Source organism: Anticarsia gemmatalis, chromosome 9, assembly GCF_050436995.1.
Source record: "Anticarsia gemmatalis isolate Benzon Research Colony breed Stoneville strain chromosome 9, ilAntGemm2 primary, whole genome shotgun sequence".
NCBI classification, from domain to species: domain Eukaryota; kingdom Metazoa; phylum Arthropoda; class Insecta; order Lepidoptera; family Erebidae; genus Anticarsia; species Anticarsia gemmatalis.
This window is the reverse complement of record NC_134753.1, coordinates 5280132-5297790: the sequence shown is the minus strand read 5'-3', so window position 1 is coordinate 5297790 and position 17659 is coordinate 5280132. Positions and strand designations below refer to the sequence as shown.

Genomic DNA, 17659 nt, shown 5'->3' with positions numbered 1-17659 from the left:
GAAAGTATTATTCAAATATTCCAGGACAAAAATAAATAAAACTTAACTTAATCCTTGTAGAAATCGGTTTGTGTAAAGGAGTGTTTCTGTCAATCATATTACTTTAAAACAACTAGTTTGTTTTCTAGATCAAAGGGCTAGTTTTAATGTCAATTTCAAGTTGTAATGAGTAAGCTTGGATTGACATTTCAATATTACACGATTACACAGTACCGTTCTATTGATTGGTTGTATTTCTCAGTATAGTGGATAAAAGGTAAAAGTAGGTATGAAATAAAAGCAATAAAGTACAGTATAATCTTTATTTCCAAATTTGGTATCAGCTTTTCTTTTCCAAATATTTGGGGTGTAACGTTATTATGTTTCATATAGAGGAATTCATTTTTAAAATAGGACATCAATTATTTTTTATGTTTTAAAATATAACTTTACTTCTAGTTTCATCGAACAGCATTTTCCATTTGGTTTTTCTTTGATACACAATTTTATTTGAAACTTAAATAAATCATTATTATTTATTTATTATTTCTAAGTGGTTCATTCTCTGCCCATTTGATATCCGCTGAAGGTTTGGCTGTTTGTTTCTGATCAGAAAGCAGCGGCAGATCCTGGGTTAAACATAAGTCATTAGTTATAAAATTATTATAGAACAATATAAAATCTAACCCTCTTATTCATAAAAATATATAAAGTTACGAAAGGCTTGTAAAGCGTTTTGTTTCTTTCTCTCTGTAGCGAGATAAAAAAAAGAGAAAAAATATTATGGTAGTTGTTTAACTAAAATAGATTTATAGTGTGTTTATGAATAAGAGGGTTAAAATATACAATATAAAATGTATAGTAAAATTAGCAGTGACTGATAACTACGACTACATAACCAATCGCCTTCTACAATTAGGAATTAGAATCGTGGTTCCGAAAACCTGAAGCTCTGATTTTTGGTACGCTTCGTGTGTATTAGAAATAATTTATCATTCTTAGGTGTAAGGGTGACTGAATCGAGTCTAACTTTCACCGTTAATGATGATTTATTGGAGGTAATTACTATGACTAAAGAAACAATGCTTTGAATATGACCAATGTAACTTTTCATACTCTCTTAATTCTTGCTGATATTTTAATATTTACCGGAAGCTGAAGCACCTCCGAGTCCGCTCGCAGCAGCGCCTGTGTGGAGACATTTATTTATTATATTTAGTTAATATGTAAGCATATCTGGATTTGTTATAAGAACGAATATAATATAATTTGAATAATCAATTGCGCTATAAGCTATAAGAACCTATAGCGCGATTCACTATTGAGAATCGAGAGGAGTACATTTAAAATGTACTGTAAAATTAGTTCCTACGGCGCCCACTAGAGGCGCTCATCAGTTTTTCATAATACAGTTAGCTAGTTGGTTGTTGATAATCGATAGTAGTAGAGAATAGTGATATTGTACCTATCAATTGAATGGGATCCCGTAAACAAGATATATATGTAAAAGCCTATAACATTGTTTTACAGCGAAGTGGATAGGTTAGTTAGTACGCGACTCGCTGCGAGAAAAAAATGTGAGACCAGCATGACCATGTTTTTACATTATTTACCCCCGACTTCTGAGGTAAATTAAGCACAAGTTTATATATTCCATAGTGTTTAAGTTTATATAAGCATGATCGTTTGAATAGATAAATTACCGCTAAATGTGCCTCAGAAACCGGGCATTACAGGCAAGATACATTAATTTTACTGTTTCTTATACGTATTAAAACTACGTTAACATACCTGCAGAAGCAGCTGAGCCTTGTCCATATCCAGCTATTAACAAAAATATATAATTAATTGCTTAGGTCTTTAAATAGTATAATATTTCTTTATATAAAAGTTTGCAATCTAATTGTGTATATTAATATGAATTGTAGAGACTTTCATAATGTTACCAACTTTCTGCGTTCATAATATAACTAACTTTTGGAATAGGATTTGAAAATATCTTCTCTTAATGCTCCTCTACTCTTAAGGAATCTTTATTTCTACGCTCAGTAGTTTCGGCTGTGTGTTGTCCATCAGTTAGTCATTCATTCAGTAACGTAAGAGTTTTATGTATATTGATTTATAATATAAAATATTACTCACATGGAACATTTCCCACTGTAGGATTGGTTGTATATGTTGGGATCGTAGTTACAGGAGTTGTAGCTACAGGATTAGTAGCATATATAGGATTGTTAGCTACGGGATAATTCGTAATTCCAGGATTACTTGTAGTTACAGGAACGTTTGTAATCGTTGGGTTTGTTGTTGTTATAGGATAATTTGTAGTTACGGGAGTTGTAGCTACAGCATTTGTCGCTACAGCATTTGTACCTACAGGATTAGTAGCATATATAGGATTGTTAGCTACGGGATAATTTGTAGTTACAGGATTTGAAACGTAAGTGGGGTTAGAGTTAGTAACAGGAACAGTGTATGTAGGATTCGTTCCAGTTATTGGAATGGATCCTACTCCGGGATTCAGTCCGCTACCCGCCGCCCCTGTAAGTTTATATTATTCTTATTTCATCCTTAATATTTATATAAATGCACAAATAATCCTGCCTCCCATCTGAATATTTCGGTTAAGTTCTGCAGACCGAGAAAGAGCGTTTAATTTCAATTTTTAGAGAGAATTAAATTGATTTTGTTTTTTTTAAGCATTTAGCCTAAATTAAGATATTTCGTATTTTTACCTGCAGCCGTGGCTACACCTTGGCCTCCACTGCTCGCAGCATCTGCATTTAAAAGTTGATGATTAAGTTTTGGCAAAATTTAATTAGCAGGTTTATTTAACATACTAATAAAGATGTAATTGAGCAGCTAAACGCTTGAGCAGAAAAACATCACCACAAATGAGACTTCTAAGATTAAACAATTCGGGTGGAGTCATAAATTATAAAAATCTTTACGTTAAAAAGTTTTTATACTGAAGACATTATTATATTTACTAGCAACAGTAGCAGCACTTCCAGGTCCAGCGCCCGCACTACCTGTATACAAAATATTATTTTATGAGATTCAAACAAATCAAATATCAAATATCAAATCATCACTTTTTCTAAAGACGTGTAACGACTAAAAGAAACTAATCAAAATTGACTAAGCAGTTTTATTTACCAACAGCTGCGGATGCGCCTTGACCACCAATACCTGCACCATCTGTATAAAATTATTTTTATGAGAATTTGATGTAAACTTTAACATTCTATCTATCATCCATCTAGTAATTTAACAGTTGATAGGTATCTTTTTTTTTTGAAAAGGCAACTCCCGCACTAAGAATTTCTCTTGTGTCGCGGGGATTTTTACAAACATACAAACAACGGACACAAAGCACAACCAGACCCGAAACAATTATTAGTGGATCACACAAATAATTGTCCCGTGTGGGAATTCCGTTACAAGCAGTATAATTACAGATTTTTTTACCAAATATTTCTATATATCTAGGTTTGGTTAGCACAGAAATTCTTACTGGCAACTGAGGCAGCACTTCCAGATCCTACGCCCGAAGCAGCGCCTACAGATGAGGCAGCACCTTGGCCAAAATTATTTGTGGCTGTCCAAAAAAATATAAGATTTTATATCAATTCTACTATACTACTAAGGTAAATGTTATGTCTGTCACGCCAGAAGCTCTAGGCAGAGGAGTATAAAATACATGCATCGCCTAGCCAACTACTGGGCACGTTATCAAACTAATTTTGTGAAATATCTATATATATTTTTTTTGTATGACGCTTTGTCTGATTTAAAAAAGTTGCTACGAAACTTTTTTTGGGCATGAAACCGACTTTTATCTCTTTTTGCTGTTATATTCTAAGGATCCATGGCAAATCTATCAAAACTTTTAAATTATGTAATCAATAAAACAATGGAAAAATCTACTCAATATTTTCTTACCTGGTATACCAGTTACAGTGGCCGGATATGTTGTAGTTACCGGAACTGGTGTATATGTAGTACTTGTTGTGGTCACAGGAACAGTGGTGTACGTGGGACTCACAGTAGTTACAGGTATAGCTCCATATGTAGGATTGCCTGTAGTTACAGGAACAGTAGATACAGGACTAAAACCAGTGCCTGTGGAAGTACCTGTAAAAAATATTATTTTTTATTGAATGTGAGACAGTGGTAGCCAAGTTTGATAACTCATTGAAGGCATGCAAAGTCCCCAATCCGTAACTGGACAGCGTGGTGAAAATATGGCTAAGCTCCTCTTTCGGGAAGAGACCCTTTTTTGTCCAATAGAGGAACAACTATGGGTTGAAAAAGTGAATATTAAAGCTTCTGAATGGGTTTCAAAATATTTTGTGTTTATACCTGCAGCCGTGGCTGCACCTTGCCCACCACTGCCGGCAGCATCTGTGTTAGAAGATGATTTTTGTTAAAATATGTAACAGAAACATAAAACAATTGTTTTGTTATTATTTTATTAAGACACCTCTGTAATGGTGTCATATTTTAGTTGAAAAATATTCTTACTAGCAACTGTAGCCGTTCCTCCAGATCCAGTGCCCGTGGCAGTACCTGTGTACAAACATTTATTAGTTTGATACATTTTCAGATTGTTTGCTCAATAAATGTGAGCAGCTATATCATTTCTTTATATTAAGAGGCTAATATAGTTTGCTTGATTTATTTACCTACTGCTGCGACTGCACCTTGTCCGCCGTTACCAACTCCGTCTGTATAAAATGAAGTAGTATTCAATATAACTGTTCAACTATTTTATAAAAATAATAGATTTATAAAACAATTCATGATGGTTTTTAATATGAATTTTGGACTCCATTTACGGCGTTTGTATTTTGTTGTAGGTGAACATAACTATATTTTTATATTATAACTCTACATAGTAATGTAGATTAAGGAAGACTAGAGTTACCTCATGGAGTATTTGCTTAAAAACGGACCCCAAGTGATTTTGTTGCTGTTATGTTATTGAAATAAACACTTTTAACTCTTACTTGCAACTGAAGCAGCTGATCCAGATCCGATGCCGTTAGCTGCGCCTGTAAACAAAAACATTTATAAGTATTTTTCTATAACTAGATATTGTTGTACATAGAATGAATATTGTTTGAATTATAAATCTTGTTCAATATTTTATTTCATTACCTACAGCTGAAGTCGCGCTTTGTCCACCACCAGTTACTCCGTCTGTGTCAGAATACGTACAACAATATAATTAATTGATCATTCGTTATATGATATCAACAATTTACATTATAACTATATAAAACCTCGCCTTCTTACCCAAAAACTTCTTACAAACTTCCCTTGTTTCATTCACATCCATACATCTTGTCATACAGGTATACTTGAAATTTACCAAAATTATTACATTGAGATATCTAGTTTTGGTTAATATTATTCTTACTAGCAACTGTAGTAGCTACTCCAGACCCCACACCGGTGGCAGTCCCTGTGTGCAGATAATTTAATAAATTCACAGTTTTACAGTCAACCTGGGTAACTTTGAATCATTTGGGTACACATTGACAGTGGGAATATGAACTAGTTTCGATTATTTTTTCATATGAAACCAACACAACTTATAAAAGTTTGCAAAACTAAAATCAACCTTTATTAATTGTGTTGGTTTCATATGAAAAAATAATCCACACTAGTTCAAATTCCCTCTGTCAATGTTATCCAAATGATTCAAAGTTACCCAAATTTACCCTACTGTATTTAAAACGACATGTTGTCAGTTTTAACATATTTTGAAATAAGTTAGTTGTCACTGCACATTTATATGTACTCTATGCTTACCAACAGCCGAAGTTGCGCCCTGTCCGCCGGCATTTGTGACTGCTCCGAAAAAAATACATTTTTATATTATAAACAATATTGGAATGTACAAAATTATCGAACTGTGTAAAATTTTACTCACCTGGTACCGCCGTGATTACGGGACTAGTTGTAGTTCCCGGAGTGATTGTAGTTACGGGATAAGCTGTAGTTCCTGGCGTTATTGTAGTTCCGGGATAGGTGGTTGTTCCGGGACTTACAGTAGTTACCGGATTTGTAGTTCCTGGCGTTATTGTAGTTCCGGGATAGGTGGTTGTTCCGGGACTTACAGTAGTTACCGGATTTGTAGTTCCTGGCGTTATTGTAGTTCCGGGATATGTGGTAGATCCCGGAGTTATTGTAGTTCCACTATTTATTGTATTGCCTGTATTGCCAGGAACTGTACTTCCAGGGTAGATTCCAGTACCAGGGTTGTTTGTATATCCAGGGTTGATTGTATTTGTAGGAATTACCGAATTTGCGGAATTTACCGTGTTTGTAGGAATAACAGAATTTCCGGGAATTCCTGTGCTTCCAGAATTTATGGTATTACCAGGAATACCTGTAGTTCCGGAATTTATCGTATTACCAGGAATACCTGTATTACCAGAGTTTACTACGTTTCCAGGGCCTCCCGCATTTCCAGGATTTGACAAAGGTACCGACGCACCGCCGTAAGGAACGCCGAAAGAATCGACATCAGGTATTCCGCCAGGCCCGGCTCCTAATGAAGAGAATCCAGAAACTAAATCACCCACACCCTTGATTGTGTCCCCAACTCCACCAAGTGCATTGCTTATTCCTCTGTACAAAGATGGCGCACCGGGTAACACACCGGATGTTTCTCTTAAAGTAGACCCGAGTCCATAAGTTGTTACACCTAAACCTTCACCTAAATCTGTAGACTCTGAAACAAAACAGAACCACGATTTTTACGTTTAGATAATATAATCGATAAACTAATTCACAAAATGGTTCATTATTACGGATTCAATATAAATAATTACTCTGGTATTTATTTATTAAGAAGCAATGAAAACTTACGTGCTGGTCTTATTATGCAAGAATTGAATAGCAACAACAATGCCGTGGCTACTAGGCGTGGGTCCATCATTTTGTACACTGTCGCCTATAACGGAAAGACTGATAACTTCTAGAATACATCACGCGAAGATTATGCTTATAAAGAGAAAAGAAAAGCTATAAAATACTATATTGCTACAATAATTTTGATTCGTGATCATGTTATAATTTTTATGACGTAGGTAATATGGTCATTTCTCTAATGACGCACGTAATTAATTACCTTTTAACGAAACATATATTTATTTGACTGTTATCAAATCCGTGATTATTCCTGCATTTTTATGACTTGTTTATATTATTGAACAAAACTTTGTAACACAATTGGATACTTTAAGTAATATGATTTAAAGCTACTAGATTTCTTATGTATTTCTGATCTCCTAAAAAATCTTGGTATTTATTTCAGTCTGTTACAGTAATGCGTTTATCTACCTAATTTATTCCCAATCATTTGGGGACCGATCTGTTTAGATTAACACCCATTCAGAACCCCTTTTTACGTGATAGTTGTGTATTTATTTTTGTTGTTTTACATTTGGACTAGCTACAAGCTCACACGAATAGCTACAGTGCTCATCATGGGGAGGTATTTACCTATTTACTTTTAGAAACTTATAATAAATAATCATCTGTAAGCACACCAGCGCTTATTTTTAAGTTTACTTTGGAAAAGTTTAGTACTAGATCTGTTGCTAGTAGCTAGTTTGCATGCTAATTACCTTATTCTTATGAATACTTACTCTAACTTGTAATCTAACCCATTTTATAGTGCTAGAGGTGCTCATTGATACGGCAGTCGATATAATAGTAAGCAATTTTCCCACTGATGTCATGTAAAATAATATAATAAAACATACATATATGTACATGATTATAGCTTTATTCCAGTATCACTATCACTATCAACTTTCAACTATCGGGACTATAGAATCGACATTAATTGTCGATTCTATAGTCCCAATAGTTGATAGTTTTATACTTCAAATATGTTTCCTCCGGCACCCACCAAGGTTCCATGCAACTTTCGCCGTCCTTATGGAAGTAGACAGTCAATAGCAGTTAAAAAATCCACTTAGCTCTATTGCAGCTTCTGAGTTATCTTAAAAATAAATGTAGAACATTTCCTTAGTCTCTTTTTCAGCAGCTATTTAATACTGTCTTTTAGAACAAAATCTTCTGTTGTAAAATTTTGCTGGCGATATTTAATATAAGTCAAAAGCGAATATAAGATTTTTTCTGCTGTTTATAATAGTAGCTTTGTTGTTTATAGAAAAACACTGGACAGTACAGGACAGTTCAACAAACAACACAGGATATAACCAGATACCTGTGTTGCTGATAAGAGCTTGTATTGCAAATGTTTACTAGCACTAATGATTTCTTAACTGTATCCTATATTAGGTAGGGTTTTCAAACTGAAATTGTATGATCCATGAGAGATTGAGAATTAATATGCTTTGCGTACGTAAAGATAGAAAGAAAAAGAGTTTAATCTTGACAAATCTTTATTCCTGTATCCATAAATTCAATTCTAATACTTCTTAAAGTTTATGAAATAAAGCATATTTGACTTTGGTTGTTGGTTTTTTTTTAAACAAGTATACTGTTACACTGCCAGGCTAGTATTATTTAAAACTTAAGTGACGATTTATAATAAAGCTCGCCAAATATTGATCATGGACTTGATTTCAAATGTGTGCAAAAAAATGGAAATGAAAGAAAAACATTTAAATATTATTTACAAAACTTTATTATTATAATAAGGTACATATGTAGCAACAAAATCCTTTCTAATTTCTGTTTGTCTTGATTACATATAACAAAAACATAAAATTAACAGAATGCAATACATAAACAGATAGAAGTGACAAAATAAAGATTTAATTTTGCTTCTGGTAAAAAGATCTTGTGACAAAAACTCTGCTGAAAATGGTTTCTGCTTAAGCGGCGCTGGCAGCTCCTGGACGAAAAAAACGAATTTAATATTGAAAGTAATTTGAATGTAACTTAATATTATCTTTGAATTATTTCAAAGATTTAGTTTGCCCTGCCTAGTCTTATGAACAGCTGAAGCAGCGCCTCCGGGTCCACTTGCAGCAATACTTGTGTGCATGAAGTTATTTCCAGATCGATATCCTTCCAGTTAAATATCAGTACCTCGATTCTCTACCACTATCGACTACCGCCAACCGGCTAGCTACCGAAATTTTGACATTTAGAATGTACTGCCAAAATATTTCCTACGACACCCGTCAGAGGCGCTGATCAGATTTTCATACAAAATTTCTCTATGACAGGTCGGTTGTCGGTAGTCGATAGTAGTAGAGAATCGAGCTACAGAAACATTCATACAACAACTGACCCACTGACATTTTGTTTTCAGTAACTGGCAATCGGGTTTTTATTTTTTTAGGGTTATATAAAAAATAATGCAATCAACTTGATAATACATTATGTATGAATCGGTAACAATAACAATAGTACAGCAACATATGGGTTCTGTTGCCAAGTTATTATTTTTGGTACCTAATATACAATTGTTACTTACCCACAGCTGTTGCTGCGCCTTGCCCTTCAGTATTTGTAGCAGCTACCAAAAATACGTAAATTAGTAAATTCAACATTAATGTGCACATGTACGTCAGTTTTATAAAATTAGTAATTTAAAATTAACTTACATGATCAATTATAAGTAGGATTCGTAGTCACAGGATAGGCGGTGGTTCCAGGATTTATTGTAGTTACAGGATAAGTTGTAGATCCAGGATTAATTGTAGTTCCGGGGTAATTTGTAGTTCCCGGAGTCAAAGTGGTTACAGGATTCCCAGATATGGGATAATTTGTAGCACCGGGAGTTAATGTAGATATAGGATTGGAAGATACGGGATAACTAGTTGTTCCAGGATTAGTAGCTACGGGATAACTTGATGTTCCAGGATTAGTAACTACAGGGTAAGTTGTAGTTCCAGGATTCACAGTATTTCCAGGATTAGTAACTACAGGGTAAGTTGTAGTTCCAGGGTTTGCAGTAGTTCCAGGATTAGTAACTACGGGATAATTTGTAGCTCCAGGATTAGTAACTACGGGGTAAGTAGCAGCTCCAGGATTTAAAGTATTTCCAGGGTTAGTAACTACGGGGTAAGTTGTAGTTCCAGGATTTACAGAAGTTCCTGGATTAACAACTACGGGATAATTTGTAGCTCCAGGATTTACAATAGTTCCAGGATTTGTAATTACGGGATAAGTTGAAGTCCCAGGATTAGTAACTACGGGATAATTTGTAGCTCCAGGATTTGTAACTACGGGGTAAGTTGCAGCTCCAGGATTAACAGTAGTTCCAGGGTTAGTAACTACGGGATAATTTGTAGCTCCAGGATTTGTAACTACGGGGTAAGTTGCAGCTGCACCATTTACAGTAGTTCCAGGGTTAGTTACTACGGGATAATTTGTAGCTCCAGGATTAGTAACTACGGGGTAAGTTGCAGCTCCAGGATTTACAGTAGTTCCAGGGTTAGTTACTACGGGGTAAGTTGTAGTTCCAGGATTTACAGTAGTTCCAGGATTAGCAACTACGGGATAAGTTGTAGCAGGATTTGTAGTATATGTTGGATTTGTTGTGTATACGGGATTGGTAGTAGTCACAGGTACAGCTGTATACGTAGGATTCACTGTAGTTACAGGAACAGTAGCAGTCACAGGATTTGATACAGCGCTCGTTGCTGCGCCTGTGAATACATAATCAATTAATATTTTGATACGTGTGTCAGCAACTTTATAAAAGCAATTAAGGAATTTATTCTTGCGCTTATTTCTTATTCAGTTTATTATTTAATGTCGATAAAAAGCACTTACCAGCAGCCGTAGCTCCACCTTGTCCACCACTACTTGCTGCATCTGAGTAAAACGTTGTCATGTAATTTTCACGCAGTGATCAATTTATTTAATATAAGGAATGCTTATGTTTTTAAGTTCATCTATACTAATATTATAAAGCTGAAGAGTTTGTCTGTTTGATTGTTTGTTTGTTTGTTTGAACGTGCTCACCTCAGGAACTACTGGTCCGATTTGAAAAAAATGTTCGGTGTTGGATAGCCCATTTATCGAGGAAGGCTATATGCTGTACATCATCACGCTATATCCAATAGGAGCAGAGTACTAGTAAAAGAGGTTCCAAAAACGGGGGAAAATTTGACCCATTCTCTCTTATGAAGCAATGAAAGTGACGCAAGTGAAGTTGCGCGGGTCAGCTAATAAAATATATTAAAGCACTTAATTTTTGTTATGCAGTGATTCTTACTAGCAACTGTGGCAGCACCACCAGATCCAGCGCCCGTCGCAGCACCTATGCACAGAATTGGTAATCAAATTCAGATCAATTCACCAAAAAAATTAAAAAACTGCTGCATATAAAGCCATCTCTTTCAGCTCGCACATATTATGACAAGTAATAACTGACTACACCGACAACTAATATTTCAAGAAGTATTTCATATACCTGCTGCTGTAGCTACACCTTGACCAGTAGTGCTCGCTCCATCTGTTTCAAAAAATACATTGATGAGTTCTTGTTAAATAAATCAAGATTATTTTATTCTGTAGCTCATTTCTCTACAACTATCGACCTCCGTCAACCGTCACCCGTCAACAAAATCTTTGAATTTTAATAATGTGATAGTAGTTCTTACTAGCAACTGTAGCAGCACCACCAGATCCAGCGCCCGTCGCAGCGCCTATGCACAGAATTGGTAATTAAATTCAGATCAATACACAATAAAATGAAAATATTGCTGCATAATATATAAGACCATCTTTTTCAGCTCGCACATATGTATTATGACGAGTAATAACTGACTACACAAACAACTAATATAAGAGTATTTGATATACCTGCAGCTGTAGCTACGCCTTGGCCAGCAGTGTTTGCTCCATCTGTTACAAAAAATACATTGATGAGTACTTGTTAAATAAACCAAGATTATTTTATTCTCTACATCTATCGACTACCGGCAACCGGCTAGCTATCGAGAAATTTTACACGAATATCTGTTTAGCTCCTCTACCGGGCTCCATATGAACTACTTTACAGTAAATTTTAAATATCGAACTCTCTTTACTCGACAGTACTACTCTCGCTACTCGTTACATTTTACAGTCCAAGTTTTGAATTTTAATAATGTGATAGTTCTCACTAGCAACAGTAGCAGCCCCACCAGATCCAGCGCCAATGGCTGTACCTGTGAATCATTCGCAAAATTCTGTTCAAAGCATGTTGCTGTAAAGATCCTTTTTTTAAGACGCAAAAATTTACAGTAAACAAAATGAAAATTCGTCCAATGTAATGTATTAATTTTTTTTGCAAAAGAAGTTACATTAAATTACTTACTTGCTGCAGCACTGGCAGCGCCCTGCCCACCACTACTGGCTCCGTCTGTGGAAACATAAATCTTATGAAATTCTGATCAACATAATATTATATTACTTTTTTTTATAAAATACTTCACTCTATTAATCAAGGCTTTAAAAATACAACGCATTGTTTTTTTCTTTATTAGTTAATACTAATTTACTCTGCAGCACGATTCTCTACAATTTAAACCATCGAGTATCGAGAGTTTGACATTTAAAATGTACTGCGAAAATAGTTTCTACGACTCTTGCTAGAGGCGTTGAACCGGTTGTCATACATTTTTTTTCGATAGCTAGCCGGTTGTCGGTCATCAATAGTAGTAGAGAATCACGCTACTGGTTATTTAAAAAAATACCAGCAACTGTAGCCGCTCCTCCGGTACCAGCACCTGATGCAGCGCCTGTGTGGATAAATATTATTTTATTATTTATAGCATGATACTTATTTAAATGTGATTTATAATCATATACATTATATTGCTTACCGACAGCCGTTACTGCACCTTGATCGTCATCGTTTGCTTTTTCTGTAAGAAAAATATTTGTAGAATTCAACGAGTACTGTTGAGGAATTAATTTTGATCTGAGTATATTCATGACCAAATATAACAATAATTACCAACAACTGTAGCAGAACCTCCAGGACCAGCAACCTTAGCGGCATCTGTGAGAAAGTACAAAGTTAAAGTTAAATTGTCGGCTGTTATTTTATCCAGTCATATAATAAACACATGAGGTTGAACCAAGCTTTGTAGCTCGATACTCTACTACTATCGACTACCGACAACCGGCTAGCTATCGATAAATTTTGTACGAAAATCTCATCAGTGCCTCTAGCGGGCTTCGTGAGAACTATTTTGGCAGTGCATTTTAAATGTTAAACTTTTGATACTCGACAGTAACGAATTGCGCTACTGATTAGTGATTGTATTAATTGTTGCTGTAATAACGGTTTTTCGTTAACACTTGCCTCGAGCTGCTTTCTTTGCCGCTACTTTGGCTGTATTTCGCTGGCCATTATTTGTTCCACCTGTAATAAAAAATAAATAAGTAGTGAAAATTATATGTTATTGCATGTGTTTACTTACAATTTTACATTGCTTGTATTAATAATAAAGCGATGCACTGCATTCCTAACGCTACAAATTGAAACCAATTTTGACGTATTATTTTCAGTATTTTGTTCTTACTAGAAGCTGTAGTTGCTCCTCCAGAATCAGCACCAGTGGCAGTACCTGTATGGAAACAAATATTATACTGTAATTAAACCGGAATTTTCTTCGGTCTTACTTATTAATAATTTCTTGAATTCAGACTATTTTAAAGTACATTGAGGTGTCATATGATACTGCAAAGACTTTTTATAGAGATCAAGAAAAATATGAAAGAATCTTTGCGTGTCTGAAAGTTACGTAACTATTTTTGAAGTGATGAAATTAAGATTTTGTTCTATACTATAGTTAAAACAATAATTCTTACTAGCAGCGGAAGCCGCTCCACCAGACCCAGCGCCAGTAGCAGCACCTGAATGCGGAAAAGGTCGTGTATGAGAAATCTATATATGAAATTGTAGCTCGATTCTTGACTTATATCGACTACCGATAACCGGCTAGCCAGAAAATCTAATCATAGGAACTATTTTGGCAGTATTTTTTAAAGTGATCAACTCTTAAAGAAACCTATTTTTAATCAATTAGTGTGATTGATATAATTGATGTCGTAAAGTAACTATATAAAATAAACTTACTCGCTGCGCTGCCTGCCCCTTGTCCACCGTTACTTGCGCCACCTGCGATTCAAATACATTGATAAGAGACGGAACAATATACCCATGAACATATTTTCACTAAGTAATTATTTTTTAATAGTTCTGTTTAAAATAATAATTCTTACTAGCGGTTGCAGCTGCTGCGCCTGATCCTGCGCCACCGGTGGCAGCACCTGTATTAATACTCATTAATATTATTATTATTTAAAGACAACTCCCGCACATAGCATTGCTCTTTTTTCATGGGGACTTTGACATTCTCAGACCCGAAACAGTTATGTATGTGGATCGCGCAAATAATTGTTCCGTGTAGGAATCGAAGCCACGACCTCCCAACGCAATGGTGGTGGCGTGGCGACCACAGCACCACGGAGGAAAAAAGCCTGGAGCCTGATTTTCGTACATTTTTTGTATATTCTGCACATAAGCTGCTATTTTTTAAAGTTCTGTTGCTTAGTAAAAAACCAGATCGATCATAGTCTGAATAACATTTTTTCCAGTTTGTATCAGTTAATTATTTACCTGAAGCTGTAGCTGCGCCCTGTCCAATACCATTTATAGTCGCTGCCAAATATACAAAATTAGATTTTAAAAGCTGTATTTAATATAGTTTATTTTTTTTCAAGTCAAATGAACTCTACTTACTTGGTATAGTGGTTACGGGATTGCCTGTATTTACAGGAATTGTTGACACCGGAGTGGCTGTATTTACAGGAATTGTTGACACCGGAGTGGCTGTATTTACAGGAATTGTTGACACCGGAGTGGCTGTATTTACAGGAATTGTTGACACCGGAGTGGCTGTATTTACAGGAATTGTTGACACCGGAGTGGCTGTAACTACAGGAATTGTTGACACCGGAGTGGCTGTATTTACAGGAATTGTTGACACCGGATTGGCTGTATTTACAGGAATTGTTGACACCGGATTGGCTGTATTTACAGGAATTGTTGACACCGGGTTTACAGGGATTGTTGAAACAGGATTACCAGTAGTTACAGGATTGATTGTAGATGTAGGATTCGATAAAGGAAGAGACGCACCGCCGTAGGGAACACCGAAAGAATCAACATCAGGTATTCCGCCAGGCCCGGCACCCAATGAAGAGACTCCAGAAACTAAATCACCCACACCCCTAATCGTGTCCCCAAATCCATCAAGCGCGGCACTATCACCTCTGTACACAGAAGGTAAACCAGGCAAAATACCAGAAGTTTCTCTTGCCGTTGAACCTAAGCCATAGGTTGTTACACCTAAACCTTCGCCTAAATTAGTTGACCCTGTAAAGATAGAAATTTTGAACTGTAGACCAACACTACAAAACTGTAAAATGCTTTCAATTATTAGCGAGTATATTAAAGCTTCTGCTAGGCGCAATTCCGTAAAAAAAATCTTATGATAAATATTTTTTTTAATGCAAGAAGTAATACTTAATGTATAATAGAATACGGGAATTAACGCGAACACGCAGTTTAACCTAAAATGCCTAACGTTTCGGCGCAGGTTGCACTCGCCGTGGTCGCAGGCTCATTAAACATGCAACGCGAGAGTTTAAAAGTTAAGAAGTAATATTATTAAATCCTTGGTATGTATGGAATACTTACGAGCTTGTCTTAAAATACAAAGATTGAAAAGCAACAACAATGCGGTCGCTTTTAAGCGTCGGTTCATCTTGTGTATGTGTTTACAATTATACGAGGCAGAACAAATTATACAATCGTTCACGTTCCAAGCTTATAAACAATATGAAGGCTATAAAATAACATTTTACTTTCATTTCTTAGATTCGTGATTAAGTGATAATTTTTATGACGTAATAATCAGGACATTTTATCTTATGACGCACGTGGTTAATATCCCATTAATATCATGCGTGACCATTCCTTGGGATGGAATATAGAGTTAACATTCTATAAATGAAGCTCCTCAATGTAGTGGGAAATACAACACGTGGTAGACACCTTCAGAATAATTAATCTGGAAACTAATAGGTCCTTTAATTGGAACGCAAAACTATAAGATTTTTGCATAAATATATCTCCTATGTACAGTAGCATTAAAATAGATTATTCTTGGTCTACAAGCCAGTTTGGTAAGTACACACATTAAATTATTTATTGATTTCTTTACTGTTTTTCTTATTCTTCTTTAAACTTTGACCATAGATGGATAGATGGACTGATGACAAAGGCAACAGTAACGATGAAGATTGCGATGCGAAGAACTTTAAAATATCTTGAAAATTTTTTATGCATTTATATTGAAATAAAAGGTTTTTTTGTGTCATTATTTCCCCCAAGAGCCCATCCCATAAGAATACAAATAATCCGGTGCATCATTCGATGATAGTAAAATATCTCCTTTTTGTTTTTTTTTATGTTTTGTTATACGATATATTAGCATGATGAGATGCTGTGTGATTTATACATATTTTTTTTCTAAAAGACAACTCCCACACTAAGAATTGCTTTTGTGTCACGGCAACTTTTACAAACATACAAACAACGGACACAAAGTATAACCACACCTGAAACAATTATTTGTGAATCGCACAAATAATAAATTGTCCCGTGTAGTAGCGCGATTCTCTACAGTCGGTGCTGTCGGGTATCGAGAGTTTGAAATTTAAAATGTACTGCCAAAATAGTTCCTACGACGCCCGTTAGAGGCACTTTTAAATAGCTAGCCAGATGTCGGTAGTCGATAGTTGTAGAGAATCGAGCTACTGCACCGTTGTCGCCGCTATCCCGTTTAGGCTATACTAGTTTATCTACATTGTTATCGTGAATCTGTAAGTTAAGTCTTATCTGTGGCTGTGTAGTTGTCGTAAAATTATATGATATCAAAGTATTATCAACGTCCTGTATATAACTTTATCAGTGTACGAAATTCATCTCTTTACCAATATCATCACCATCTTAATCGAAATCAATTAATGTACTGGGCTTTAAATAAGCAGAAAGGAACCTCTTTCTTGATAGTGTTTTGGTTTATTTTCAAACTAAACATGAAAATTCTTCCATTTGTTGCAACTTGCAAAGTTTAAAAATTATGTTGCGCACAGGTTTTACTGCAAAATTAAATCCCACCAAAAACTGGCCAAGTTTCGATGGAGCCAGGTCACCAGGTACTCCAGTTTTCCCTTTATATGGCTATTAAACCCTAACTCTGTACCAAATTTCAGCTCTCTAAGATTATGGGAAGTACTAGTTCTATTTTGTTGTGAAGGTTGTGAGTGCGAAACCTTGCTTTCGCTTAACTTCGGAATTAAATGACCTACAGACTTGAAATTTTGGATTTTAAATATAGCTTACTAGACGACAAAAAATTCTGCGTGCTGGTCTTATCTAGAGGTTCTCGAATAAGGGCCTGAAAATGCGGCGTAATGGTTCCGGTAAAGGATGGTACGGCAGCGTTTGCTTTGCGCTCGACTTGGCAGATAAAATAAACAAATAGACTTTAAAGTATACTATAAAAAGGGAAGTCTACTATAAATAGTAAAAGTTTTTTCACAGGTCAACAAAAAGCAGGTTTCATAATAAACATCGGTTAAATTGAATTTAGGTATTTTATTGATCAAT

At 35.3% G+C, this 17659-nt stretch overlaps 2 protein-coding genes across 2 annotated transcripts; both read right to left on the bottom strand.

The window, feature by feature from the left end:
* Positions 1 to 288: 288 nt before the first annotated feature.
* On the bottom strand, positions 289 to 6997 carry LOC142975696 (uncharacterized). Its single transcript, XM_076118694.1, has 18 exons — positions 6862 to 6997; positions 5921 to 6724; positions 5800 to 5838; positions 5405 to 5449; positions 5143 to 5184; positions 4992 to 5036; positions 4668 to 4709; positions 4507 to 4551; positions 4345 to 4386; positions 3925 to 4116; positions 3497 to 3580; positions 3139 to 3180; positions 2970 to 3011; positions 2715 to 2756; positions 2122 to 2520; positions 1771 to 1803; positions 1129 to 1167; positions 289 to 608 (listed from the first exon to the last, which is right to left on the bottom strand). Exons 1-18 carry the CDS (start codon positions 6929 to 6931, stop codon positions 589 to 591), a joined length of 2067 nt encoding a protein of 688 aa, XP_075974809.1. The 5' UTR covers positions 6932 to 6997; the 3' UTR covers positions 289 to 588.
* A 1638-nt stretch (positions 6998 to 8635) lies between these two features.
* LOC142975706 (uncharacterized) lies at positions 8636 to 15805 on the bottom strand. Its single transcript, XM_076118707.1, has 21 exons — positions 15683 to 15805; positions 14723 to 15358; positions 14600 to 14641; positions 14203 to 14250; positions 14057 to 14098; positions 13789 to 13833; positions 13500 to 13544; positions 13280 to 13339; positions 12929 to 12973; positions 12795 to 12836; positions 12666 to 12710; positions 12287 to 12331; positions 12093 to 12137; positions 11791 to 11832; positions 11589 to 11633; positions 11399 to 11440; positions 11201 to 11245; positions 10756 to 10797; positions 9582 to 10628; positions 9452 to 9493; positions 8636 to 8863 (listed from the first exon to the last, which is right to left on the bottom strand). Exons 1-19 carry the CDS (start codon positions 15747 to 15749, stop codon positions 9586 to 9588), a joined length of 2466 nt encoding a protein of 821 aa, XP_075974822.1. The 5' UTR covers positions 15750 to 15805; the 3' UTR covers positions 8636 to 8863; positions 9452 to 9493; positions 9582 to 9585.
* Between the last annotated feature and the right edge of the window lie 1854 nt (positions 15806 to 17659).

Excerpts from the sequence above, each read along its gene's own strand:
- LOC142975706 (XM_076118707.1), bottom strand. The coding sequence starts at position 15,749 with ATGAACCGACGCTTAAAAGCGACCGCATTGTTGTTGCTTTTCAATCTT. Across the intron at positions 15,359-15,682 it reads TTGTATTTTAAGACAAGCTC|GGTCAACTAATTTAGGCGAA; the intron begins GTAAGTATTCCA and ends CTATCTTTACAG. Across the intron at positions 14,251-14,599 it reads GGGCGCAGCTACAGCTTCAG|GTGCTGCCACCGGTGGCGCA; the intron begins GTAAATAATTAA and ends GTATTAATACAG.
- LOC142975696 (XM_076118694.1), bottom strand. The coding sequence starts at position 6,931 with ATGATGGACCCACGCCTAGTAGCCACGGCATTGTTGTTGCTATTCAAT. Across the intron at positions 5,185-5,404 it reads AGTAGCTACTACAGTTGCTA|ACGGAGTAACTGGTGGTGGA; the intron begins GTAAGAATAATA and ends ATTCTGACACAG. Across the intron at positions 4,387-4,506 it reads AGGAACGGCTACAGTTGCTA|ATGCTGCCGGCAGTGGTGGG; the intron begins GTAAGAATATTT and ends CTTCTAACACAG.